General features: G+C 35.0%; 1 protein-coding gene across 2 annotated transcripts; it reads left to right on the forward strand.

The window, feature by feature from the left end:
• The first annotated feature begins 1,749 nt into the window (after positions 1 to 1,749).
• LOC128222516 (protein hinderin-like) lies at positions 1,750 to 26,152 on the forward strand. 2 transcript variants are annotated; one of them, XM_052931560.1, is made up of 13 exons: positions 1,750 to 1,807; positions 2,653 to 2,694; positions 3,239 to 3,383; positions 5,512 to 5,644; positions 6,377 to 6,480; positions 8,195 to 8,310; positions 9,085 to 9,191; positions 12,075 to 13,122; positions 13,610 to 13,651; positions 17,967 to 18,186; positions 19,847 to 19,990; positions 21,470 to 21,606; positions 22,696 to 26,152. In XM_052931560.1, exons 1-13 carry the CDS (start codon positions 1,753 to 1,755, stop codon positions 22,797 to 22,799), a joined length of 2,397 nt encoding a protein of 798 aa, XP_052787520.1. In that variant the 5' UTR covers positions 1,750 to 1,752; the 3' UTR covers positions 22,800 to 26,152. The 2 variants fall into 2 exon arrangements, with proteins under 2 accessions (XP_052787520.1, XP_052787521.1); XM_052931561.1 differs by lacking the exon at positions 13,610 to 13,651.
• Positions 26,153 to 26,772: the final 620 nt, after the last annotated feature.

The raw sequence follows: 26,772 nt of genomic DNA on the forward strand, positions 1-26,772 counted from the left end.
AGCATAATACATGCGCCATTTTAAGCACCAAGACCGGGTGCGTTGATTTGGCACAACCCTTTGAATTCACAGAGTGTGTTATTATTCAAATATTATGTACTGATTGAAAATAATAGTTTTATATCATATAGCAATACAGATTAAAAATGATTTGTACATTTAATTAAGATTAGTTTATAATAGTGTTATTATTTCTTCTTCTTCTTCTTCTTCTTCTTCGTCTTCGTCTTCTTTGTCTTCTTCTTCTTCTCCTCTTTTTGTACATGTCAATATATGCTCATTAACTTTACTAGTTTACTGCACGTTCACCTCGTGGAAGTAGGAGCTGGAATCCCTCGGTAAAATGCGGACCTCGGCGGGCACACAATGGGGAAAATGAAGTCTTGACGCTGGCCAGACCATTTCCTGTATGCATACAGCCGGGCAGGAACACCGCCCAAGTCAGCCTGCAGGACCTGACCACTTTGTGGGGCATATGACTTTTGATCATTTAAAACTATGTATTATCGGCCTCATGCTGGATCGATTGTTAATTCTAGACATGGGACTATCTGGTGTTCAGTCCCTTTAAAGCGGAAACCAATTCTGGTGAAGTCCTCTTTGGGAGAAGAGGAACTGTCACTGGAAATAAACTGATTTGCTACATTCTTCAACTCAGATTTACAATTCATCCGGGGCGAATACAATTGTCGCATAGCTGGCTGCATACAATTTCGAAAGATCAATCGAGACGGACGAGAAAAGTATTTTAACATAATTTCCGAATAAAACGTTCAAATTCGATGCAAACGCCGTCGCTTTAGTTCACAGCGGAGATGCATTATTGTTTTTGACTGATCGATAAGCCAAGAGGACATATATCTATGATACCAGCACTGGTGAGAAAGTGCTAGTCAAATGGTTATTATCCGATGGTGAGGGTAATTAGCTTACCCCCCCCCCCCCCGATCCGCCCCTCAATATGCCCCGCCATTAGACCCTCAATAAACACCTATCTGCCCGTCCGTCCGCTATCCACGCCACTTCCATCACCCCCTCGTTAATCTTCTCCATAAGCTCCTGACCCCTCAGTTGCACCGTCATCTCCCCTTCCATCCGACCTCCACCCCCTCCGGTTTGCACCGTCATCAGCTACTCCAAACGACATCCACACCCTCCAGTGGCACCGTCATCAGCTCCTCCATCCGACCTCCACCCCCTCCAGTTGCACCGTCATCAGCTCCTTCATCCGACCTCCACCCCCTCCAGTGGCACCGTCATCACCCCCTCCATCCGACCTCCACCCCTCAAGTCGCACCTTCATCAGCCCCTGCACAACTGAGGTTGGTTTGAGTATAGAAAATTGGCATAATAGTTACAAAAATATATTAAAATAATGCAGGAAAGCACTGTCATACATCTAAACATGCTGATTTTTAAATATTAAATGACATATTTACTATGAGACTATTATCGCTTTACTTTATGCGGAACATGGAATATGTATTTCTACATTACACAAATGTGCAGTGAAAATGGTCAACCTACCAGTGAATTCCTCTGTTGACATTGGCCGATCTGAGGACAAAAGTTATCGCCGTATCTTGTACCTCAGAGAAATGAGAGAAGTTATTCTAATTTGAGAAAAAATCTCTAAAAATATACATTATGGGGCAACGGGGTATTAATGTTGAAGCACTTTTTATCTATGCCGTTTTGACTAATAACGTATTTTCTTTTGCACAACGTATATATTTTTCACTAACACCAAGTATGGCGCAGAAAACAAAAGTTCGGAACGACAATTCGATATTTTGGTCAAACATTGGTAAGCTACCGAACCAACAAAAAATTATAACTATAAAGTGTGTGACAAATTCCATGCTTTTGCTAACAGCATGACTGTTGCTTCGGTACAGGGATTGTAGTTAGAATTATTCGTTGTCATCTCAGGAATTCAAGTTTGTACATGTTAAGTTGTTCTGTCAAAATATTTTATTCCGATTTGTCATATTCTTACAGGAAAATATGAATGTCTTTTCGTTAGGACTTTACGTAGTTGATTGTCAGTCTGAGTTTTGCTCTATAACAATGTGTAAAACCTGTTTGCATTTAAGCAACTATCAACCAACACATCAAAATTCACGATACAAAAATACAGACATAAATACTAAAATTCTGCTCAACTCATTAAGTGATAAACAACTTAAATGTATTACATGCACATAGTTCAGTATTTTGCAGTCATTGAAATTATACTTATGGATGTCTAAAACCCGAAATCTCACAATATTTAAACATATTCTCTGAGTATACCGGTTATAGCCTGGGAAATAGGCCCTGTTCATACCTTTCAGGTGGCCCGCAGTGCCGGGTGAATGCGGTGGTTTTGTCTTCGCGCAAAATATAGCAGAGAATGGGTCTTACCTAGTGTCTCTGGGGTGCGGGGGGCATTTGGCAGGGATTTAAACATTTGTTCATTCCCGCAAGGCGGGGATTTTACCCGGGGTTGGCTGGACCGAAAGTCAAAGTCCCTGCTATTCCCCCGACCTGGAAGGGGCCGTGGTTACAATTGACTGGTGCATAAATACAAATGTAAACCAAATTTGACCAGGCCGGTATGATAAATGCAAAGAATTGTCCCAAGTACATTTATTGAATTTGTAATTCCAGCTAAATCTTCCAGTGATGAAGACTCTGATGCCTATATTCCAGGTAAGTTTTATACACCCATGGTAGCAAGGTTTCCCAGTGCCAAGAAGTTTTTTTCAAATTTGAATGCCAAAATTCCCAATCATTCTTTGGAGATAAAAAAGGTCCAAATTGGCATCTGAGCATTAATAGCTCTTATTGACCAATATATCTTTAAAGCCTTAGATATATTGAATTATTTGAGCATTTTTGCTGATTAAGGCCTTTACCCCAAAATAAATATTTGGCCGCAGGGCTGATAAAATCTAACAATTTTCCAGTCTTTACTGACTTTGACCAAGCTAGACCTGCCTGAAAAAATTTCCGATTTGACACAAATAAGTTATCTATCTTAACAGCCAAAAAATCCTTGGTTAACTTTAAATTATATGTTTGAATCATGATAAAAAAGTTGATAATAAATTATCGTTCTTTTAATTAGTAGGAAATAATGCATGCATGCATTTCGAATAGATTTAATCTGCAAAGCATGTTACAATGCCTTGGTTGAATGGGATCCCATGGCAGTGTACATTAGGGTACAATTGACATTACACAACAATTTCAGGACTATCATCAAAAGGCAATCGACGTCCCGGTCGGCTAAAGGGCCGTAAAACAACGGAAGTTAAGGCACAGGTTCCGTTAAAGCAGCCCTTGACATTGTTAGAAACAGTGGTGAATGATTTGCCGGAACGAGATACTGAGAAAAAGTGAGTTTAAATTTTAGATTGGCAGTTAAACTGTTTATAGAAAGCACTATATATTATATAAATATCAAATTGCTTGTATGGTCTTGTGATGGTAATATTATATTGTTATACAGAAAAAAATCATATATTTTAAAAACTTAATTAAAACAATTTCAAACAACATTCTAACATTATTAGGTTTGCTCTTCAGAATAATACTATATATGTATATATGGGAAAAGAGGCTAGCGAAACTTCGTAATGCATTATTATTCATATTCAACCATAACTACCGGGTATTTCTGTATTCATTTTTTTGCCTTAAGTGTGTCTCAAGTTTCCAATCATACGACATCATCACCTATAATTATTTTAGTATTAGTTTTCTATAATCAATTTACCCAGGCTACTAAATGGACTCGCTCATTATAAACAGACTTGGTACTAAGGTTGCTTTTTTGCATGTGATGTTGGTGTTTAAAAATAGGATACAAATGTGATTGTATTTTCAAAGCAATTGTTCTATTCATCTCCATAATATGCACTGGAATTAATACCAAAAAAGAATCAAAGTTTAACTTTCCTGTTGTCACTGTAACTTTTGCATTTTTTTTATTATTTGGTCCCATTCCCTTCTTAAAGTGGATAAATTTTCATCCTACCCAGGTACTATTTTTCCTCCTTTTGACAAAGCGATGCTATTTCCCCCCCCCCTCTCAAAGAGGCCTGTCCCCATTCTCTTATAAGTGAAAAAAGCCCCCCCCCCACTTTTATTTACCCCCCACCCCCACCACCCCCTCAACTTTTTTATATAAATATCAACATTAAAATTGAGCCCAGCAATTCAATATCTAACATGGCAAGGTGTGACAAGAAATAAACTTATCTAACACAGATGAAACATTAAGTCATGTGTGTTTTTTTCTTCTGTATATGATGTAACATGTTTTATATGTAATTTGCTGCAAGATTTGAATTTGAAGTGGATTTGTTGAACATCCCATGGTAAATATCCCGGTCCGAAAATATCCGGACTTAGCATGGATCGGGTTACACACAACTAGGTCCGAATATAATCGGACCCCGCATGGTAAGGTTTAATATTGCTGTTGTATACACATTAATAAAAAAAGGAGAAAAAAAAATCCCGGATTCCGCTTTATTTTTTTTGATGAGCATTGACCTCTTAACATTTAGAATATGTAGTAATTTAGTGCCATTCATAAATGTATCGATAGGTTTATTGAATAAAATGTTTGAAAACAAGTTGAACATTATATGATTCCAGTGTTCTGCCAAGGATTGAAAAAGATGGGGTCGAATGGCCCAGCAGTCATGAAAATTAGGGGCCATTTTCAAAAGTGAAGGGCCATGACCTTTGCCAGGGGAAAAATGAAACTTGTAAATGAAAGTGTTTTATTTACCCATTATATACATGGTGTTACATCCACATGACATCAGTATTCTCAAATATTGGACAGGACCACAAATGAGACACAATGTTATATGTTAATAAACAGTTTCAATGCTTTATAACCCTTCCCACCCAGGAACATTTTCTTCTGTTTTGCATTCCTTCAATGCACCAAGGCCTCATTGAAATTGAATTTATTTAAATATATTCCCCGCTCTAATTTTAAGACAAGAGGGTCATCCACAACCTCTGGTGATAGCCTATTCCTCTGTGAGGTTTTTACTCTGTTTTGGGCACTAAAACCCCTTTCACTGTCTGCTGTGTGTACTGGTGCAGACACAGCTAGTTCAGCAAGGGTCAGTAGGTTTGGGAATGTATCTTTATAATGTTTCTTCTGAAGAAACCACAATAATTTACAATTTATTAAAAAAAATTACACTACCCCTCGCGATTGGATAGTTACTTGATACGGACCAATGAAAATCATAGTTTTATCGAATGAACGCTGTGCTGTAAAACTTCTGAAAAAGAAATAAATTAAGTCAAAACCACTCTTCGAAAACTGCTTTTCGAAAAACGGGCGCGCCAATCGGCCCATCTACAGGTATTTCGTTGCACCATCCCGATTTATCCCCCTTTTGACATAGCGACGTTATTTTCCCCTCTCAAAGAGGTCTGTCACCATTCCCTTATAAGTGAAAAAAGCTGACTAATTTACCAACAAATATATTACAGAATCCGTAAGAACTCAACAACTAGTCGTTTAAAGCCAAGAAAACCCCAGATGTCTCACAGAGCGAGCACTTCAACTGAAAGACATGACACAAAATCAGCTAATCAAACCAGGCTGTCTTCTGCAGCATTTCAGGTGTGTTTATGCTACACATACACAAGTATTGATATACGGTTGAACACCGCTATTCTGAACACTGTTTATCCGAAATTGTCGCTATTTCGAAATTATATTTTCGGCCTCGAATTTACTCCATCTTTGTTAACCTAAATTTTTCATCTTTAATCTGAAATCGCTAGTCTGAAATAAAGGCCATTCCGAAGAAAAAAATTACGGATTTTGTATTTTACACCTGATTTCGGATTAACGGTGTTCAACTGTAGGCTGCTGATGGCGATTTTAAAGGCTTTGCAAACAGCTTGGAACCAGACCAGACGCCGAGTTAATCGGCGCCTGGTCAGGTTCCAAGCTGTTTGTCACTCAGTCAATATATGCCCAAAGTTTTAAATGAATTAAAAGAAATTTAGAATAAACCAGACGACATTTTTGAGCAGACGACAATTTACCCAGCATGCAAAGGGTTAAATAACATGGAGATCTTCTTTTTTTTCTGGTGGGAAGCAAAGTAAATAAATGTGATAAAGAGCAACACTAACATTATTTACAAGCTTGTCCCTACTTGATCTTAAATCCATGTCGTCCACCCTGAATTCAGGTAGTCCAAAAATATGCAAGTGCAGATGTAAGGGGAATGGCTTAAGATGCTTTATAAATCTCAGCCCAGCATATTTCAAATGATTTGACCTTATTGTTTTCAAATTCCACTGTAGGTTTTTTAATCCCATCTTTTCCTGTTTTTATTTTTAGAGTTTTGCAGAGAGGAGTATACATCGGCTCAAAGAGGCATCGCTGAAGGATTTGAGACCTGAAGATAAACAGAGGGTGGCGAACTTGATTAAAGAACTGGCCAGGTTGGTATTGACTAATGATGTTTGTGTGATATTATCGATAAACCAATATAATATCAGGGCTTCCATTAAGAATTTGAAACTGGAAGTATGAACTTCCTGTGAATCACTTTTGGAAGTTTTACACTGAAATATGGAAGTTTAAGTCTCCATAATACAATATCTTTTTCAACTATTATTCAACAAATATATTAAAAATCAAATGATTTTCACTTTAACTTATATTATTATAATTCCTTTTACTTAAAAACACTTAAACTGATTGAAATTATGACTATAAAAGTAATGTTGACAAAAGGTTTTGATTTTTTGTACTTCCAAGGTTTCAACTTTGGAAGTTTTCTTCAAAATTATGGAAGTTTTTGTACTTCCAAGGAATCAGTTTTGGTTTTAACCCATTTCTAGGGAGTAATATACTTCCAAACTTCCTTTAACGGAAGCCCTGATAATATAATACCAAGGTATTGGTCAGGTTTGAAAAAGTGGAGGGTGCTGCAGGAAAATGACAGGGTGCTTAGGGTATAAAGGCTTACATGCCTTATCCCCCGGTGGGGGGAAAAATCCTACCCATCCCCTGGTCCCCGCTGGGGGATCCATACCCCTGGAATTTTTTTTTTAACTTGCTTAAGGTTGATAGTTGAAAGCATCCATAATATTATGAGTGTGAATTTCCATGAAGGACCATGATGACCAAGTCCAAAAATTATTGAAATTAGAGTGTATTTTTGTATTTATTCTTAATAAATGTTGATATTGCGCAAGATTTTGCCATGTAAAAATCCCCTGGTGTAACATCAAAATCCCCTGGAATTCAGACCAAAATCCCCTGGAAAGCCTCTCATAATTACGGCATGTATGTAAAGGGTACATTGTTTTTAGGCTGTGAAGAACGTAAATATTATAAGTTTGGCAAGAAATGGGTCTAAATTAGTAAAATTAAATAAGCTTTCAACAGCCAGATGTAAGTTTGTAAGTATTTGAAGCAAATGATAAGGTTTAAAGAAAATATAAAATCTGTGTGATTATCTACAGCATTCAATTCTAAGAAGGTGAAAAAAGTGCTAGGGTGTCTTCCACATAATTTGTTAAAAGGCCCTGCTTTGGAACTCATCATCACACTATTTTCAGAAGACAAAACAGTTCAAGAGTTATTGGAGAGAGGACATGTTATGAGAGCCAGTTGATTACCTGGTATACCATGGTGGAATACTTTCAAATTTCTTTTCCTACTTTCAAGGTTGGAGATGAAAAACAGAACAGTTCAAGTTACATGTACATTGGTAGCAGTGACATTACACCATTATAACACCATTATTACTCAACACTTCATCAATTTGTATGTGTAAAGCATCATAACACTTCTTTCAGGGTTGGAGATGAAAAAGAGAGTCAGTTCAAGAGAGGGAACATTACACCATTATAACACCATTACTACTCAACACTACACCATGTTGTATGTGTAACACATCATAACAAATATTTCAGGATTGGAGATGAAAAACAGAGTCAGTTCAAGTAACATTGGAAGCAGAAATATTATAACACCATTACTATTCAATTCTACACCATTGTGTATGTGTAAAGCATTGTAACACATCTTTCAGGGCTGGAGATGAAAAAGAGAGAGTAGTTCAAGAGTTGCATGGAGAAAAGGAACATTACACCATTATTACTCAACTTTACCCCATTTTGTATATATATGTAACACATATTTTAGGGTTGGAGATGAGAAAGAGAAAGCAGTTCAAGAGTTACATGGAGAGAGGGAACATTATGAGAAGCAGCTGATCACCATGGTGGAACAACAGGAGAAGATCTTGAATGAAAGGGAAGGTAATACCAGGCTTATTTTACTTTATTTTGGGAAAATGACTTATACCTTTGTAATAGGGAATTTTCACATTGATTTTCACAAAATCAGGATATTTTTAAATACCAAATGTATGTTGAATCTAGTCAAATACTGTTTTAAACAACCTATTCGTGGGTTTTTATCACTTCATCAAAAATGAACTACAGGTTATTTAACAGAACTTCTTTAATTGAAAGGAGATTCTTTTAAATATCTGATTGGAGATTCAGAGATGACAGGTTCAATATGCTGTCTCTCCACATCTGTGTTGGTGTACTTGGCAGGAAAGCTTTAAATAGGGTTATTTTCTCTTAAATATTGTCGGCACAAAATGAAAAACCAGAAAATACCAAAATGGTACTTTTCAGCGGAGACAAAAAAACTAAAGATGAAAATACTGAGTCTGCATCTTTTGCACAAAGTCTCTAACCATGGTTAATTTCTGTGCAATATGCTTATCAACCTAATAGAACTAATTCTTTCATTGTGGGCAAAACCCATTGACAGTTCAGTGTTGTTGAGAAAGAAACAGTCGACCAGTCATTGAAATTTTGGATAAAAAAGCCTGGATTCTTATATTATTTCTTTGCATCAACAAATTTAACAAGCCCTGCTATATAAAATTCAAAATTTGAGCAAGCCCAGAAGATTATTTTACCAGTGCAGGGCATGCGTGCTTGTGTTTTTGACCACTGGATTCTACCCACTTTGTTTTGTAAAATGTATGTTTGTTAATGCAACATTCCTATTTTCAGATATTCAGGACAAATTGTTCCAGTGTCAAAAACTGTTGACAGAGTACCAAGCTCAACTGCTGAACAAGCAGGACCGAATCAATGACTCCATTGCCGAAATACAGCAAGTATGAAACATTATTTCATTTTTTGTTTGACAAAATTAGTATGCAGTCGAATCTCTTTGGTTTGAACTCTCAGGGACAGGCGAAAAAAATTCAAACCAAGCGGAAATGCTTACCTTCAGGTTAAAGGAATTTGTCCTTTAAACCCAGTTCGAGCCATCAAGGAATTCGAGAAAAGCGAGTTTGTTATCAACTGTGTTCGACTGTACTTCTGAAGTCAGAGTAACTGTTGTTTCAAGTCTATATATCTTAAAGACTGTATGCATACACTAAATCTATATCAAAATTAACTTATTAAACTTGAAGGTTGGCTAAACATTGACTATTTAGCTTTTGTTATTTGTTTCAAAACTTCAGTGCAGGTGATCATAGAATTCCTATGTTAGCATTTGCCCTATTAAATAAATTTGCAGGAGTTATTATTTGTTAAAAATGCTGTTATGAAGTTTGTTTTATTTTTTATTATGCATTCATTATACAATTCATTCTTTATTTCTGCATTTCTGTTTATTAATTGTTCTTCCATAGGATTTGAACGAACTTCAACAGAATCCAGAATTGGATAAGGCTATCCCTTCAATTTCTGCACAAAATAACATGCAGTCAAATACTATGAACCAAAATAATCCCCTTCCTGTACAATTCAAAACTCTGCCTAACAATCATGCTCAGAAACCTGTGCCCTATAGTTCAAGACAAAATGCAAATCCTGTGCTCTATAATGCAGTCCAAAACACTGCACCAAATATGGCACCTTATGGTTATGCTGCAAATATGGCTCCAGCCATGCTATACCAAAAGTTTGCACCAAGTAGTTTTGTACCAATAGTGAATGGGTCTAACAGCTATCAACATTCATGTCCGGGATTTAATGTTGTACATAATGGTCAGAGTCAATTTGGACCAGGCAGACTATTTCAAAATGTATTACCCAGTTATGGTCAAAATATTGGCACTGGGCAGAGTAGCTCTCAGCAGACTTTTAGTCAAGTTGATACTCCCAAATTTGCTTCTCAGGGTACTTTTCACCATGTCATACCAAACAACGGGTTCCAAACCCTTGGACAGAATGGGCAAGGTCAAATTAATCAGCCCTTTGTTGCATATATAGCCCAGAATGACCCTGCACAAGTTAGAGGTCAGAGCAATAATGTAAATCAGAATTTATTACCTATTCCTGAAGAAAGAATTATAAATAAAGATGAGAAATTAAGGGAAGATAAGCTTAAAGAAATAAGTGTGATTCCGCGTGTAGTGGAAGGAATTCCTGGAATGGAGGAGGACAATTTTGGAGTCGCAAATGCCAAAAAGGTCTTAGTTGTCTTTGAGTGATGTGATTTGACTAACTGGTTGGTGCGCTGTAAGGTTTAAATGACTTTAATACATTTAAACACCATTAATCCGAAGTTGTCAGGACCTAGGTAAAATCTCGGAATAATAATATTTTGAATTAACAATTTTTAGAAAATGACAGCGTTCGCGAATTATTTATGCCATAAAATTTAAAGTTATGGAAGTTTGCAATGTTGGCTACACATGGCTGATGCCAGATTGCTTTTGCAGTATGGTGTAAAACTATGAAATATTTTAGTTCGAAACAGGGATTGATAAATAGGACCGTTTTTATTTTGACTTCGAAATAGCGATTATTTCAAAATAGTGTTTTCGGATTATTGATAAATAAGTTAATTAAACAAAGAAGGCATAAAATTGGGACCCCAAAAATAAGTTTGAAATAGGGTTAATTTTGGATAAACAGTGTTTGTAATAGCAGTGTTTAAATGAAGTTTTGATATGTTTTGATATTAACTACACATTACATATTTAGCATGTCTTATATACTATGAAGAAGTGGAGGCTTTGTAATCGGTGTTACAATTTTGCAAAATATTTACCCTTGGCCATAACTTAAAAAAGGTTCAAAATTGTCAAATGAATCTTGGTATGCATGTTGCAAGCGACAATAGCGCATGAATTTAAAAAAAGGTTGTTCAAACTTCATTGTTGTCTCTTTTAACACATGCCATCTCCACTAAAGATGTTTTTACTTACTTTATTCGATTTGATTAACAGCGTGGATTTTGGTTTTTTTACTTTAAACTATTAATAGAATTCAAGCATACTGATTGATGCATATTCGAAGTGATACTCATATTTAAATTAAAAACCATTATGTAAGAATGTATAACAAACAGAACATAACATTTTTAGGGATAAACCTTGAACTACTTACTAAATAATGCATTTAGGGGAAAATATTAATTACTGATAACAAGATTGTATCTGTGTATTTAATAGCTGAAAACGCAAAAATATTAAATGACTGGTGGGTTCTAAAAGATTTACATTGATCAACTATAGTCTCATAAGGTAGAAATACAGTGTTTTCTTCATCTTTCTTTCAAATTAAACACGGTATCTTTCATTAGAACCATTGTTTTCAATATTTATTCATCCTTTTCGGTAAATTAAATCTATTGTATTAATCATGGAACTGATTATTTAAGAGTAAGGAGTAAGAGAGCATCTTTAAGTACAATTGAAAGTAATTTATAGGCAGCCTTGTAAAGGATTGTATTCATTTTGAAAATTATCTCAACAGCGTTAGATAGTAAGTACATGGCATAACGAGCAATAACTCAATAACTGCATATAAAAAATGAAGCAGATTTTGAGTTCTTGCACTAAGGTGACGATGTACAATAATTCAGTAAAGAAATGGTGAATATCCTCCATTATAAACTTTTCCAAACAATTGTTAGTAATGTACTTGCTGCATTATTTCTACCAATTTGGCTGCATTTACGATCACTTTCTTCAAATATCTGTACCTGGTAATAAATTTATATTGATTGGTTATAAACAGTTGTAATTGTTTCATTCCAGGAAGTGGTTGTTTCCCAGAGTTCCTCAGACAGGAAGTCAAGGTCAAGAGTTCCTGCCCACAGATTATCAGCAAATCAAAAACACTCACATGAGTTGTGGACCAATCAGAACGGAGATGACAATGACTCAGTGTCAGATTTATTGCTAAATAGCAAAGATCCCAGGGATAATGTGAAACGGCCATTCACCTCATTAATTGATAAGGAGATTGCGAAAGAAAGGTCATTGAGTCGGGGTTCACAAAGGTCAGATATTTCCGGAAGGTCACAGGGATCAGACTCAAGGTCAGAAAGGTCAAGAAGTAGGTCACCCTCTGAGGGGCGTCCAAAATTTGCTTATCCAGAAAAACTTATAAGTTTAGGGCCTTTACATGAACCTATAGCATCTAGCACTCACAAATCCATGGAAATTAAGGCTCAGATGTCAAATAACTTTGACCTTGAAAGTGTAAGGTCATCAATCCAAGGTCAAGGTCAAAGGTATGAGAGCAAAGGGAACAAAAGTGCTGACTGTCATGCTCAGAATGATAAACAAAACAGCAAGGTAGTGTTTTCTGGTAAAGATGAGTATGATGATGAAGGTGAAATTCATTCTCCAAATTTGAAGGCAACTAGCAAGCTTTTTAATGACCCAGAATATGCTGTGTATTACAAGAAGCTTTCACCAGGGGGGCGCAAGAGGGAACTTTTGAAACAGAGACAGGCTTTGTTGATGGAACAAGAAAATTTAAAAGGAATTCTTGAAAAACAAGAAAGGCAATTGAAGGAAAGGCAGTATGAATACACTAAAAGGCAGGAATTGCAGAAAGAGAGAATGGAATTTTACCAGAAAGGTGGGAAATTCCCAGCATTTAAATTAAACTTTGATGAAGATGAGGCTGAAAATGGGGAAAACCCTGGTGCTAAAAATAGAAATGAGGCCTCAGATGGGGAAATTGATGAAGATGAGGATTTTGAAGAATTGGAGAGGGGCTCAGAAGGGGGATATGTAAGAAAAGAGGATCAGGGCACATTTGAGAAATACAGTCCTCAACGGAACCTGGAAATAGGTACATAAATTGTATGTTATTTTAGATTAAGTGATTGTTTGTTTCCAGTGTTTTTTCCACTTTTAAAGGAATAATGTCGGGGCCATTTCATATGGTAAAATTAGTATCATTTTGGCAAGAAAGGGGAAAATACTAACTTTGTTTTCAAACCTTTTATACAACAAACCTATCGACATACTCATAAAGACACTTAATTGATACATTTACTAAATGTTAAGGGATCAGTGCTCCTCAAATATTTTTCTTAAATCTGTCAATTGTTTTTACCTGGGTAGGGGAAAAGTACATTCTTTTTTAGGGGCAAGAAAAATGGGAAAAAACACTGTTTTCGGAACGGCAACTTTTTGATGTATGTATGCTTAAATCACATAAAAAATTAACTTTAGTTTATCACCAACTCACCAATGTGTTTTCACTGTTCCATTGTTTGTACTGTCAGTAATGGTGTTTGTCATGAAGTTACTGTTTTAGCATTTTACCGTTGTAGCTGTAACAAAAAGAAGGGTGTACTTTGCCGATGACACACAGGGTAATGTTTTGGTTCGGCATTGCATCGTGAGCATGCTGGTATTGTTATTGTTAAAAAAGGGTTTTAGCCAGGTTTTAAATTGGGCATTGCACTGCAGAAAAGGGTTACCGGTAACACTTTTAAAACTAGGGTTTTAGTAAAAGAGTATTGGAAAGGTTCTGCATCCCATTCTGTTTTGATAACATCCTCGTGACTAGTATGGGAACCCTCCTGCCTTTGTATAATTAAAGTTTAAGACTAACGTTTAAGCTAAAGGGTTATGGAAGGATATTGCACCCTGTCCGTTTAAGGTAGCACCGTTCTGCCCTCATGGAGACCTGTAATGGGAACCCTTCTGCCTTCATACAATTAAAGCTGAAGACTAGCGTTTTAGCTAAAAGAGTTATGGAAGGATATTGCACCCTGTCCGTTTTGGGTAGCATCCTTCACTCCTGGAGACCAGTATGGGCAGCCTTCTGCCTTCATACAATTAAAGTTTAAGACAAACGTTTAAGTTAAAGAGTTATGGAAGATTAAGAACCCTGTCCTGTTTAAGGTAGCACCGTTCTGCCCTCATGGAGACCAGTTATGGGAAGCCTACTGCCTTCAGAGAATTGCTTAAGACTAGCATTTTAGCTTAAGAGTAAATCAGAGTTATGGAAGGATTTTGCACCCTGTGTCTTGTTTTTGGTAGCACCCTTCTGCACTTGTGGAGACCAGTATAGGAAGCCTTCTACCTTCATACATTAAAATGCTTATGAACGTCAAACATTTGTTTTGTTTGTTTAATATGTATACTATGAATATGAATACAAAATAAATGCATCATCCGTGTATGTCTGCAGTGCTTCCACGGTCTTATTCAGAGCCACTTGGCAACTCACTTAGTTCTTAAAGCCCTGCACTAGTAAAATCTTTTCCCGGCTTGCTAAAATTCTGGATTTTATACCGCAGGCCTGTTCAAAAAAGTAATGCTAAGCAAAAGTATATGAACTCGGGCTTGTTCATTCAAAAGACTAATTTCAATGACTTATTCATAATGTTCAAGTTATCGATTCCCGATACAATGAGCCCTTTTCACCTCAGCACCCTGTCCCTTTTCTGCACCACCCTGCCCTTTTTAAAACCTGGCTATAACTCTGGTTCACATTTAAAGCATGCCAAAATGGTGTCAATGTTGCAGCTACTGTTGTCTTGATTGGGGCTCAAAAGTCCCGCTAAGGGTTACCTGACCCTATGTTCGAAATAGGCAATGACCCTACCATTTTACAGTCTGTTGGTAAAAAACCCTAAGAAACTGGAAAAAAAGACTTATTTGTTATATGCATTCTGGTGGTTAATAGAGATTAGTCAGTGAAATAAAATTGATATTTCACTGTTACAAACTGTAAAATATAAATTTGATATTTTTTTCACTGTTTTGAAATTTTAGCCTGATCTCATATCCAATTCCAACATCAGGTCTGGGATATAATTTCAATGACGTCATATCCAACATGACATTATGTTCGCAATGTAACGTGCTTTTCTTATAAAACTATAATAAACTGCCATTATATATTATTTTTCGGCATATATTAAAAAGAAAAAAATGTTTTTACATAAAGCCAAATAACAAAAGCCCACCTGCCTGTCCTGTTTTAAGCTCAATTATTCGAAGAATAAGGAGGGCTATAATACTCGCCATGGTGTCGGTGTCGGCATCTGGTTGGGTTTTTTGTGGAAGTTGGGATTTCCACTTTTAACTTCAATACCCTTCATTCAATTCAATTCATACTTCAAACAGTTGTTCAAGACCATCACACAATTAGGTTCCATAACTCCATATCATCCTAGATAAAAATTATAGCCCCTAATTGACTTAAGAACTTAGGTTAAAGTTATAGGGCACATTGTGTCCGGTTCAAGTTTTAGGGCAGGTTGGGTTTTTCACTAATAACTTTAATACCCATCATTTAATTCACTGATAAATGTTTTTGACACAAACATATTACATCAATGATGAATTCATTTCTAAGACAAAGCGGCGTATAGTCGAGCGCACTGTCCTACGACAGCTCTTATGGACAAGCTGTAAACCTAACCAAACAATTAAAAAAAATTTGGCCTTTCGATGATTTTGTTTTCAGTCTTTTAATTGCCCAGTTAAAGGCATGGAGCATTTCATCTTTACAAGCATGCGATATTATAATTGCTAAGGCATGTATTAAACTCTTTTTAGCTCACCTGATCACAAAGTGCTCAAGGTGAGCTATTGTGATCACCCTGTGTCCGTCGTCATCGTCCGTCGTCAAGGAAAAGCTTGTTAACACTCTAGAGGTCACATTTATGACTGTATCTTCAGGAAATTTGGTCAGAATGTTAATATTAATGATCTCTAGGTCAAGTTAGAATCTGGGTCATGTGCGGTGAAAAACTAGGTCACCAGGTCGAATTGAAGGAAAAGCTTGTCAACACTCTAGAGGTTACATTTATGACTGTATCTTCATGAAAGTTAGTCAGAATGTTTATATAAATAATCTCTAAGTCAAATTTAAATCTGGGTTATGTGCGGTCAAAAACTAGGTCACCAGGCAAATCATAGGAAAAGCTTGTTAGCACTCTAGAGGTCACATTTATGACTGTATGTTCATGAAACTTAGTCAGAATGTATATATTGATTAGCTCTAGGCCAAGTTTGAGTCTTAGTCATAGGCGGTTAAAAACTAGGTCACCAGGTCAAATTTAAGGAAAAGCTTTTTAACACTCTAGAGGTCACATTTATAAATGTTTCTTCATGAAAGTTGGTCAGAATGTTTTTATTAATAATCTCTAAGTCAAGTTTAAATCTGGGTCATGTGTGGTCAAAAACTAGGTCACCAGGTCAAATTGAAGGAAAAGCTTGTTAACACTCTAGAGGTCACATTTATGACTGTATCTTCATGAAAGTTGGTCAGAATGTTAATATTAAATATCTCTAGGTCAAGTTCGAATCTGGGTTATGTGCGGTCAAAAACTAGGTCCAATTGAAGGGAAAGCTTGTTAACACTCTAGAGGTCACATTTATGACCATATGTTCATGGAACTTGATCAGTATGTTATTCATGATGATCTTTAGGTAGAGTTTGAAACTGGGTAATCAGAGGTCAAAAACCAGCCCACTAGGTTAAATCATAGAAAAACTTTGTAAACACTGTAGAGGTTGCATTCTCTCTTTAATCACCATAAAACTATTTCAGAATGTTTGTGTTTATGAAGTCTTTGTCAAGTTTGAAACAGGATAACCTGAGTTCAAAAACTAGATCACGTAGTCAAATCATAGAAAACATTGTTAAAACACTGTTGAGGCCATATTTTCTACTTTATCTATATGAAACCTGATCAGAATGTACTTATTACAGCAAGGTAAGGTTTGCAACTGGGTCATCGGTGATATTAAAAAAATCATCCGTGATATTAAAAAAAAACTTGGTCACTAGGAAGGATCTAAGTAATATATTTTTTAATTCCAGCAGGTATAAATGTTTTGATTCCATACCTCATGATTATATTTGGATGTGAATGAGATGTGAAACCCAAATCTTTAGTCCTGTTTTGCACCATATAACCTGAATTGGTATGCGGTAAAGCCCATATAACCAATTCACCATCTTACTTTACCTTATATGATCTAAAGTAGCTGAAGTGAAGATGACCCCTCAAATTGTGGTCTAAGGCTGATAGGGAAGAGTTTTGTCACAATTGCCCTCGCCCTGAAAACACTTATTTCACACTTGAATTGGATCAGGTGGGCGATACAGGGCCTTCAGGGCCCTCTTGTTTATTATTGTTGATGTCATGAAATACATTCTCAAATGTAAATAAACCCATTCAATATATGCATGAAAAATACTGGTACATTGTCCAGATTTTGTCTCAAATCATCTCTCCTTTGATAAAATACATGTATTACCCAGTTTTAATACCTCTATTGTAAAAATGAATGTGCTGAAAGAAAAGAATGAATTGTGTACAAATAAAAAAATATTTGCGAAATTTTGGCACTTTTTTAACTTTGGAATTTGTGACCATGTAGCTATCAATTGATAAACCCCTTATATAAAACCAAAAAGGTTTTTTTTTTAATCTTTACACTTTAAATATCATGTTTGATTTTTTATCTGGATCATAAAAATCATATGAGTAAAACATATAAATGCATTATTTTTTCTATTTTTTTTCAGGTATTTAAGGTAAGAAATGCATTTTGATGGGCAAAAGACAAAATGTTGAAGTGTTTGTTTAAGGTGCACAATAAAGGTTGATGTCAATTTTTTTTTGTATTTTTGAAATACAAAACTATATTGTTCACTTTCAGATGAAGAAGTACAGATCCAAAGTCGTATCTCTGCTGGCGCATCACCTATGACGACCCCTACAAAGGTCAAGGTCGTTACCAAGGTAACATCCCCTGCGACCTCCCAGGAGTCAGAAGTCAGGTCTCAAAGGTCAGTGAGGTCAACTTTGGGGTCAGGGAGGTCAGACACAGGGTCAGGAGCACCTAGAGGGGTGGATGCTGCCACCAGTATTTCTTATAGGTATATAATTTTTTGCTTCACTAAATTGACATTATTATATGAGCTGCATACTTTGAGAGTGGTATTACAGGCCTTCCAGCGTTCCTACTTTTTCCTACTTTTTTAACAGCTTCCTACTTTTTCCTACTTTTTTAACAGCTTCCTACTTTTTCCTACTTTTTTAACAGCTTCCTACTTTTTCCTACTTTTTAACAGCTTCCTACTTTTTCCTACTTTTTTCTAAAAAACTCCTACTATTCCTACTTTTTTGAAAATAAAGTCCACAAAAATATTAAAGTTTGATCTTTGTGCTAGTTTCATTTGCAGAAAATGAACAAAAGATGTCAAACTGGCTGGTTTCTGTTGTTGAAAGGTGTGGCAACATGTTCCACTTTGACATGCATCATCTTTTCACCCACACAGTTCAGCAACAGAAACCGACCAAGCATCATTCACTAAAATATTCAATGTGGCATATAGAATGGTGTGATTTTGCATTAAAAACATCTCCTCTAGGTAAGTTAATAGCTATTTATAATTACATATTTAACCCAAAATATTCATACTTTTCTTACTTTTTTGTAAAATATATTCCTACTATTTCCTTCTTTTCTGTCAGAAAACCTCCTACTTTTTTCCTATTTTTTGTAAGTTGCTGCTGGAAGGCCTGTATTGTTATACCCTTGGTTGTTGGTAACATTTTCAGTGTGCAGTACATTGAGCCAAAACTTGAACCTAGATCATAACTCAAAAACTGTCCAATACAGTTTTAGGGTAGTGACTCTTACTTTAATGAAAAAACAACACCAGTTGGTGTTAAAGCTTTCTTTGCAGGGCTCTTGTTTCTTCTTTTGAATTGGCGTACAAAACATATTTGTTTAGCATGGCGTTTGATTATTTATTCCTTCCTATGTGTTTTGGTTATACTTAAAAGTGAGTAAGAACACATCAGGCTGATTATTCAGAACTTAGGTAAAGTTTACAGTGTATATTTGAATGGCACAATGTTTAAAGCCCTTGACACACTTTTGTTTTTGACCAGTGTCTAGGTATGTCCTTGCATGGTTAGATATGTAAATCGATTAACAACATTCTTGTTAACATTTAAATGTGAACTATTTGATAATGTGCTTATATATTCAAATAAAACAAACAGTTGTCTCAAATCTTGTTAGAAAACTTAAAGCTGCACTCTCTCAGATTAAACGTTTTGACAACTTTTTTATTTTTTGTCTTCGAACGAGCCATTTTTTTGTGATAATCCATGGAAACCAGTTATATAAGACTGCTGACAAAAAATAAGATCACAGATTGTTATATTTAAGTTCGAAAATGATGTTTTATGCATTTTTTTTAAACCGTTAGTCACGTTTTAGCCATAAAACATTAATTTTCGTATATCGAAATATGAAAATCTATGATCTGATTGTTGTCAGCAATCTCATATCATTGGTTTGCAGATATTAACACTTTAAAATCACATATTTATTTATTCAACTTCCAGAGCAGGAAATATTTAATGTTAACAACAATGGCATTGTTAACTTTAACAATGAACAAGCAGTCATTTGTTAAACATGAGTTAAACAACAGAAAGAAAAAAGTGTGTTTTGCAAAAAGTGTAAAAAAGAAAACATAGGACACAGTCAGAATTGTAAAGATGTTGCGGAATATTTTGCAGGACTCCACTGAAAGATGCAACAAGCAGACAGGGGAACCTCACTTTAGGCGTAAATCGGCATAGAAGTAGTCCCTTGCACAGCAAATACAGCCCAAGATCTGAGAGTCTACCCTCATCTAGTTTACCTTCTTCTAGGGTCCCAGGGTAAGCAATAGCTATTTAAGAAATATTACACACCACTGAGGGTCATGTGACATTATAAGGACCAGTCAGTCAGCCAACGAAGGTCCATTCACCTTCGGGGACTGACTGGCTGGTCCTTATAATGCCATATGGCCCAAATTGGTGTGTAAATATTTCTTATATTATACCGAACATTTTATATTAAGATTCAATAATTTTAAAGCACTTCGATGTGTTTTATTGAACTTCTTATGATGTTTACTTGTGACAATTTTTGCCGTTGTGAAAAAAGCAAGCCACACTTACCAGTAGTATGACGTAACCGGTCCATATAACATTTTGGCGAGGCTCGGACCAGCCAAAAATATGATATGGACTGCCGACGTCATAAAACTGGATTTTTATCAAAATACAGTGATAAACGGACCGATCGACTTTATGTAAACAAAGAAGGGACACATTTATGTAACAGGGCTTCCATTAGTAATTTGAAACTGGAAGTATGAACTTCCTGTTCATCAATATTGGAAGTTTTTCACTGAAATTAGGAAGTTTTGTGTCCCATTTGCAATTACTTTTTCTAGTTAGTTAAAAATAATTTGCATCTTTAATTTGCCAAATTCACAGATTGAAATAATTCACTTTACTTCAAGACACATAGAAATTGTAACCATAAAAGTAATATTGACACCAGGTTTTAATATTTTAAACTTCCAAACTTTCAACTTTGGAAGTTTTCTTCAAAATCAAGGAAATTTTTGTACTTCCAAGGAGTCAATTTCTGAAGTTTTAGCCCATTTCTATATATAATATACTTCCAAACTTCCTTTAATGGAAGCCCTGATGTAAGGTATAATATCAGTAAATATTTAGAATGGAGGGTTGTAAAGTTTCAAGGTTATTCCTGAGATAACTTTTGTGCAGATTCCTTGTTGTATTCACTTGATGCTACACCACTGGTGAAATATAAATTTTGGTGCTTGATCGGTAAAATATATTATTATCTTACACTGAAACAAACAATTATCCTATATTTGATTGCACAATAAAATAAAATTATTTTATAAATACTATATATATACAAATCCTGGGAGAGACATTGAGTGTGCAGTAGGATAAAATAATTAATTACTAGGATGTATTTGTTCTGGGAAAAGACATTGAATGAACAATTAAATGAATTAATTAATGACTAAGATATAACAATTCCGAGAGAGAGTCAATCAATGCATGAAGGTCCTCCAATTCTGATACGAGAAATACAAGAATGAAATAAACATAGGAATTTAAAAAAATGAAATACCGTTGGTATTTTATAACATATTTATCAATCTTTTTCAGGTTAAAGACATTAAATGTTTTTGAGATAATTATAAACTCACTTGATGAAGGGCCTTGCACTTTCAATCCAGAAACAGTTTGAAGTTTTGGAGATTTCTCTAGGGAGAAGAAATTAAAAGAGCCATTAAATAAATTAATTAGTATGATATTATTTTCCAGGGAGAAGACATTAAATGTTTTGGAGATTGTCAATTCCATGGATGAAGGGCCTTCCACTCCGATCCAGAGACAGTTTGAAGAGTTAGAGAACTTTCCCTCAAATATTACTCCCACTAGAGGAGGTACAAAAAAGACAGGTAGGAAAATATGTTCCATTTATCATTAAAGTGGGTGTAACATACATGAAAATTGATTAATGAAATACAGCAAATTATTATTTTTTACATGATTTAAAGGTTCACAAAATAGGTTGATGCAAAGAAAAATGAATACCGCAAATGGAAATTAGGTAGCCTCACATGATCAGATCTACTTTTTTACTTGACATGTTAAAGGAATTAGTTCGCTGGGGTAAGAAATTGGGACCTATGCTGTTATGCAGGATAATTTCAAATTTTTTTTTTTAATGCATTATCATGTTTTACTCATTTAACTGTTATAATCATAACATAAAAGGGCATATGATTTTGGTAGGGATAAGAATTTTTTAGCCTTTATAAATGATTTTAAGAATTATTAGCTTTGTTGTGGTCTCAAAATCCACAGTTAAAAAAGCGCTAAAATATCGCAATTCTTTTTTTTATCTGGACCTAAATCATATGCTTTTTGGTTTTAATCTGAATATTAATATAAGTGGAACATGATAATGCATTGAAAAAAAAAATAAATTGTGTCATCAACCTACATTGTGAACCTTTAAAGTATTTCATCTATTTTTTTAAGCAAGTATTTGACTTTAAGCTGCACTCTCACAGATTTACCAGTTTTGACAACTTTTTTATATTTTGTCTTGGAATGAGCAAATTTTTGCGTAAATATCTGCAAACTAATGATATAAGACTGCTGACAAAAAATCTGATCGCAGATTTTCATATTTCCGATCGAAAATTAATGTTTTATGGCTTAAACCGTTACAAACGGTTTAAGAAAAATGCATAAAACATCAATTTTTGAACGTAAATATGTAATTCTTGGATCTGATTTTTTGTCAGCAGTCTTATATCACTGGCTTTCATGGATTTTCACAAAAATTGGCTCGTTCCGGGACAAAAAAAGAAAAGTTGTCAAAATGTTCAATCTGTGAGAGTGCAGCTTTAACAAAATAAGATCATAAAACTATTAGTACCGGTATGTTGAAGATATTTTGACAAATTGGATGGAGATGATGAAATGCCCATTTTGCCAATTGACCATGAATTATTGAAGTTTTTGTATTGGTTTTCCAGTTGCAAGCTCCCGGCCACCCAGACAATATTCTACCAAGCTCCTGGATGACTCGGAGGAATCAGCAGAAGAGAGCAAAATTCTGGAGGACATTTTCTTCTTGTGATGATTGTCAAAGTTGTTGATATCATGACATATTCTCCATGTAGGTTTTAAAGGGGGCAAAGGGCTCCAGAAAAGGGACAGGGTTTTCTGGGTTAAAAGGGCACATTGTATCAGGCTGTGAAAAACTTGAATATTATAAATTTGACAAAAAAGTTGTTTTAAATTGAGTTAAATTAAAATACTACCATAGTTTTCAGTTCCTACTGTTAGATATGTTAAGTTTGTAGTATAAAATATCATCAATTTGAAAGAAAAAAAGTTTTAAATTGTGTTAAATTTAGGTGTTAGTTTCGGTTTCCAACTGTCAGATATATTACATTTGTAATAATGATACTACTTGTACATGTAGCAATACAGTCGAACCCTGTTGGCCCAAAATCGTTTGGCTCGATTCCTTGTTGGCTCGAACTGGATGTAATGGACTGATTTCTTTCAACTGAAGGTAATCCTTCACGCTCGGCTATAACTTCCCGAGGCTTGAGGTATTTTGGCCAGTCCCTTGAAGATCGAGCCAAATGGGTTCAACTGTATATACAAGGTGGTGATTTCAATACAAGAAGTCGGTGCTCAGCTCCCAAACTGTGATATTATGATAATTTATGTAGAGGTTTTCTCTCTTTGTTTTGCCTACTAAGTATGGCAGAGGAATTTCTTTGTCTTTCATTGTCGTCTGCTTCACTCTTTCGTTTCTGTTCCATTACTTATTAATGTCTTGGTGAACAGTTTTCCAACTTGTTATGCACCTTGGTCATGGTCATTGTCGTCTGCTTCACTCTTGTTTCTGATCCATTTCTTTTCAACTGACTTGATGTAGAGTTTTCAAACTTGGTATCAACATTGGTCATGTTCAGTACACAGCCCCATGTAAGTTTGAGGCTAGTAGTGCAAAGGTCAAGGTCAAGGTGATCTTTGGGCTCCCAATAGGCAACACATCCGTTCTAGTTTCTTATTAGTGAGTGTACGAAAAATGTTTTTATGGACAGTAAAGATACTGCGTCACATGTTTCTTAAATTTATTTCAATTTGAAAATATGCTTATTGATAAAAAATCTCTTGTGTATAAAGATAAGTTATTTCAATTATTTTCCTCTTTTTTTTGGCAAAAAGTTAGAAGTAATATGTCTTATTTTTGTGTTATGGTAATTTGCTATGCAAATTGTTTTGTTATGCAATATATGACTTCCATCAGGTATTTTGGGTTATATATTTATTATTTCCTATGTAGGATTTAGATTTTCTCTTTCCTCTAAAAGTTTATTCGAAACATTTATAACCTAATCTGAGTTTTACAGTGCATAGTATGCAATTATAGGCCATATTAATTGTTATGCACCCCTTTGAAGAAGAGGGGGTATATTGCTTTGTACACATCGGTCGATAGGTCAGTAGATGACCCCTTGGTCCAAAGTGAATATAATTTAAGCGAGAAAAATTAGGAATATCTGTTGCTAAAAATAGAACTGCAGTTATTTTTTTAAATATTTTTTTTTTAGCAACGACTGTGGAGAAGGTTATATTAACTTATGCTAAGTCACTCTCGTTGGCATGATGTTGCGCGAACTGCAGATCCCATGGCGAGATGTTTATTAAAGGTCATTGTTACATAAAATTATATATATGTTTATTGAGTAAAACATTCTAAATCTCATGCAGAAACACTTATTATTAAGTTGATTGGTTTTGAAAATGAACTTAAAAAACATTTATTTCTCATCTGATAAAATAAGATGTGTTTTGTTCTGTACCATTTAAAGCTGCACTCTCACAGATTGAACGTTTTGACATTATTTTATATTTTGTCTGGGAACGAGCCAATTTTTACGAACATCCATGGAAACCAGTTGTATACGACTGCTGACAACAACTTTGATCGCAGATTTGTATGTTTAAGCTTAAAAATTGATGTTTTATGCATTTTTCTTAAACCGTTAGTAAACCACAAAACATTAATTTTCGAACCAAAATATGATCTGAATTTTTGTCAGCAATTATATATCATTGGTTTGCAGATATATACGCAAACATTTGCTCTTTCCAAGACAAAAAATAAAAAAGTTGTAAATATGGTAAATCTGTGAGAGTGCAGCTTTAACATGTTTTTGTAAAATAATACTCTTTATCATTGTTATAACTATCTTTTTTGATAAATTGCTTAAGGTATTAGACCCAAAAATATGTAAATTTGGAAGCTTTTTACCCCTTATTTCTTTGGAACCATTTAAAGGGGTTTTATTTTCAGTTTAAGAATATACAGAAAATATAACAAAAAAGTAGAACTGATAAATTATTTGGCCTTGAATGATCAATTAAATTATTTGGCCTTGAATGATCAATTAAATTATTTGGCCTTGAATGATCAAATAATCAACTGTATTTATTTTATGTATAATGCATTTTTGGTCATTCATTATCATAATACTCTTGATCATTTTAATAACTATATTTATTGATAATGTGCTTATGGTATAAGACCTACAAATATGTGAATTTTGGATGCCTGGCTTCCTATATTATTTTGGGATGTATTTGCAAGTAAAGAATTTTCTGATTTAATGTATATACCAAAACAATATTAAACATATAATTTTTTGACCATGAAAGATTGCAAAATGTGTGATTTCAAGTGAATTAATAACTAGATATATAACTACTTTTAAATTACATTATGTACAGTCGAAACCTGCTAGCTGGATTTCCCACCGACTGGCCAATATACTTATCCAGCCAAGCGAGAATGCTTACCTAGAGTAAAACTAAATTGGTCCTCTAGACAAGGCCAAGTAAAACTAAATTCGGTCCTTTAAATCAATTCTAAGCCAACAAGGAAATCGAGCCAAGCGATTTCGGGCTAGATTACGAGCCAGCGGGCTTCAACTGTATAATGCATTTTGGATAATTTATTTAACGTTTTAGCAGGGACCTATAAACCATATATGGCTTATATCACCTTAAAGGTCCTTCATTTTAGCAATCCAAAACAATTTCTTTTTAATTGATACTAAACAATAACATGGGGTAAACAGGCGTACAAAATAACATAATTGTTAATGTAGCTATCAGAGAAATAGCTTTATTGTGGGCTGAATACCAGGCCCCAATTTCTCAAAAGTTCTTAAGAGTAATTCACTTATATTATTATCATTAAGCAATATTAAGAAAATGAATTATGAGCAAGTAGTTTATTATCTTATTTATCTAAAATATTACACAATTTGTACCAAATCAAAAAAGTGTGCGGAGTTTGATCCTGTTGTATGGGACTGAAGATGTTTCGAGAAATTGGGGCCTACATTCTATTGTTATGGGTTCTATAGTTTATCTGTATTCATTTGTATAAATAAATACTAAATACTGTTACGTGTTTTTTGTTTACACACTGAAACCATATTGCAAGAACTCAATTACAGTCGAATCTCGTTGACTCGAATTCCCAGGGACTGGCAAAAATACTTCAGTATAATATCGAAATCAGTCCTTAACATTCAGTTCGAGCCAACGAGGAATTCAAGTTAAGTATGTTTGAGCTAACAGGGTTCGACTGTATAGTCAAAAGTTCTTGCCATACAGGGGACGATATTTCCATGCCAGCAGGTAACAGAACCTGTCAATATTGTTGCCCATTATTATATGATATTTAGTATTAATGACTTGCAGTGAAGTGATTTTTCTGCTGATCCCATGGCCAAGGGACCAAAACATATTGATAAAATATATCTAAAATCATTTTAACTGCTTAAAAAAAGTGGTTGCTTCTGGTTGTTGCTCTATTTCTTGATAGTATTGGCATCCCAGTTTGCTCAAAATTTAAAGCCAAGAGAGCCATCAAAATGGCTTCTTAAAACCCAGAATTGTTTCTGCAGCTGGGTGCTTGATCCTTTGACACCCATTTTGGGCCTTTAGCAGCACCCAGAACCCTACGGCGAAATGGTTGCAGCCCATCGGGTGCAAGGTCAATCACATATCAGATTTAAGGA

The sequence above is a fragment of the Mya arenaria genome, chromosome 16 (genome assembly GCF_026914265.1).
Source record: "Mya arenaria isolate MELC-2E11 chromosome 16, ASM2691426v1".
Lineage (NCBI taxonomy): Eukaryota > Metazoa > Mollusca > Bivalvia > Myida > Myidae > Mya > Mya arenaria.